A 1,260-nucleotide genomic window follows, 5' to 3' on the forward strand; every position below is an offset into this window, starting at 1 on the left:
CCTCAGCGGCGAGGAGGAGGCGGCGGTGACCACCTGCCGCAACATCGCCGGCTCCACCAGCGCGGTCGGCAGCAGCGTGCTGCGGGAAGCAGCTTACTCGATCACCTACGGCGAGCGCGGCAGCGGCGTCGCGTTCATCGCGTCGGAGCCGATCACGGGGTCCAACACGGATTGGGTGTCGGTGCCCAAGAACACAGCGCTCGTGATCACGCGCGAGAAGGGTGGATACATCAACATCATGCGGTCGCCGCTGCTGGCGGCGCCGGCAGCTGCCGGGAAGCCGGACCCGGTGCAGCAGGAGGTGGCGGTCTGCCTGGAGGTAGGAGTGATGACTAATCAGGGCTTAGGGTTTTGCAAGCGGGGGGTCTCGCACCAGAGTTTTGCCCGGGAGATTGGTCCTGCTGCTGCATCTGCTCCGCCTACAATGGCCGTGCCAAGGGCGCCGCATGGCAGCGCTCCGCGCGGCTGCTGCCCGTAGGCGCCCAGTGGGCGCCGCGGGGCCCACGTGTGTTGTAATTGAGGGGCTTACAATCAGGGTTGTTCCCGCCAGCCGGCGGCGCGGCGCGGCGCGGCGCGGCGCGGCGCAGGGCTGTCCCTGCAGCACGCCGCGGCTGCGGTGGGAGGGCCCCGACTCGCGCCCGCCCCGCCCTCACGAAATCGCGTGCGTGGCACCCGCTTCACTCCCTCCCCGCCGCTTCACCAAACACCAGGCCGTCATCAGGGGCATCGCCACCCGCGGCCGCGCGTGGGTCGCCAAGCGCACCAGCAACAGCGCCAGCGGCGGCGGCGCGGGGCCGCTGGATGCGCCGGGGGAAGGCATGTCCTCTCTGACGCGCACACTGTCGGCCGGTGGGTTGAAAAGTTGGTGACTATTTGGCGGGACGGGCGCTTGGGGGCGCATGCACGCATGGGGGGCGCTGCAGTGCTCTGCTCGAATGCAGCGGCGTTGGCTGCCGCTTGCAAAAGCGCCGCATAGCGGCCTCACTGCATGGGTGGGGGTGGGTTGGAGAGCCCGCTGTGCGAGCGAGGCGCTTGCACCTGCGACCGCGCGGCCCCCTTGTCTGAACGGCTGCTCCGGCCGCACACTTCGCTCCTCGTGCACGCACCCCGCTCTTCCCCAATGATTCCGCCTCGCCACCGTCCCCGCCGTGCCTTGCAGCCGCGCCACACCCACAGCTCAGCCGACCGCTGCCGCGGCCGCACCACCCCAGTCCACCCCAAATCACCCGCCCCCGCCCCGCGCCTTCTGTACACCACAAG

The 1,260-nt window shown here is 70.4% G+C and overlaps 1 protein-coding gene across 1 annotated transcript in view; it reads left to right on the plus strand.

Annotated features, from left to right (window-relative positions):
• MNEG_12338 (hypothetical protein) overlaps positions 1-869 on the plus strand; it is a gene marked incomplete at both ends in the record, with an annotated part of 4,094 nt that extends 3,225 nt beyond the window's left edge. Inside the window, 3 exons of the mRNA XM_014039191.1 lie at positions 7-319; positions 551-616; positions 711-869. Coding sequence (XP_013894645.1) covers positions 7-319; positions 551-616; positions 711-869 — 538 coding nt within the window. The remainder of the gene's footprint in view (positions 1-6; positions 320-550; positions 617-710) is intronic.
• Positions 870-1,260: the final 391 nt, after the last annotated feature.

The sequence above is a fragment of the Monoraphidium neglectum genome, assembly GCF_000611645.1.
Source record: "Monoraphidium neglectum strain SAG 48.87 unplaced genomic scaffold scaffold03193, whole genome shotgun sequence".
NCBI lineage: Eukaryota > Viridiplantae > Chlorophyta > Chlorophyceae > Sphaeropleales > Selenastraceae > Monoraphidium > Monoraphidium neglectum.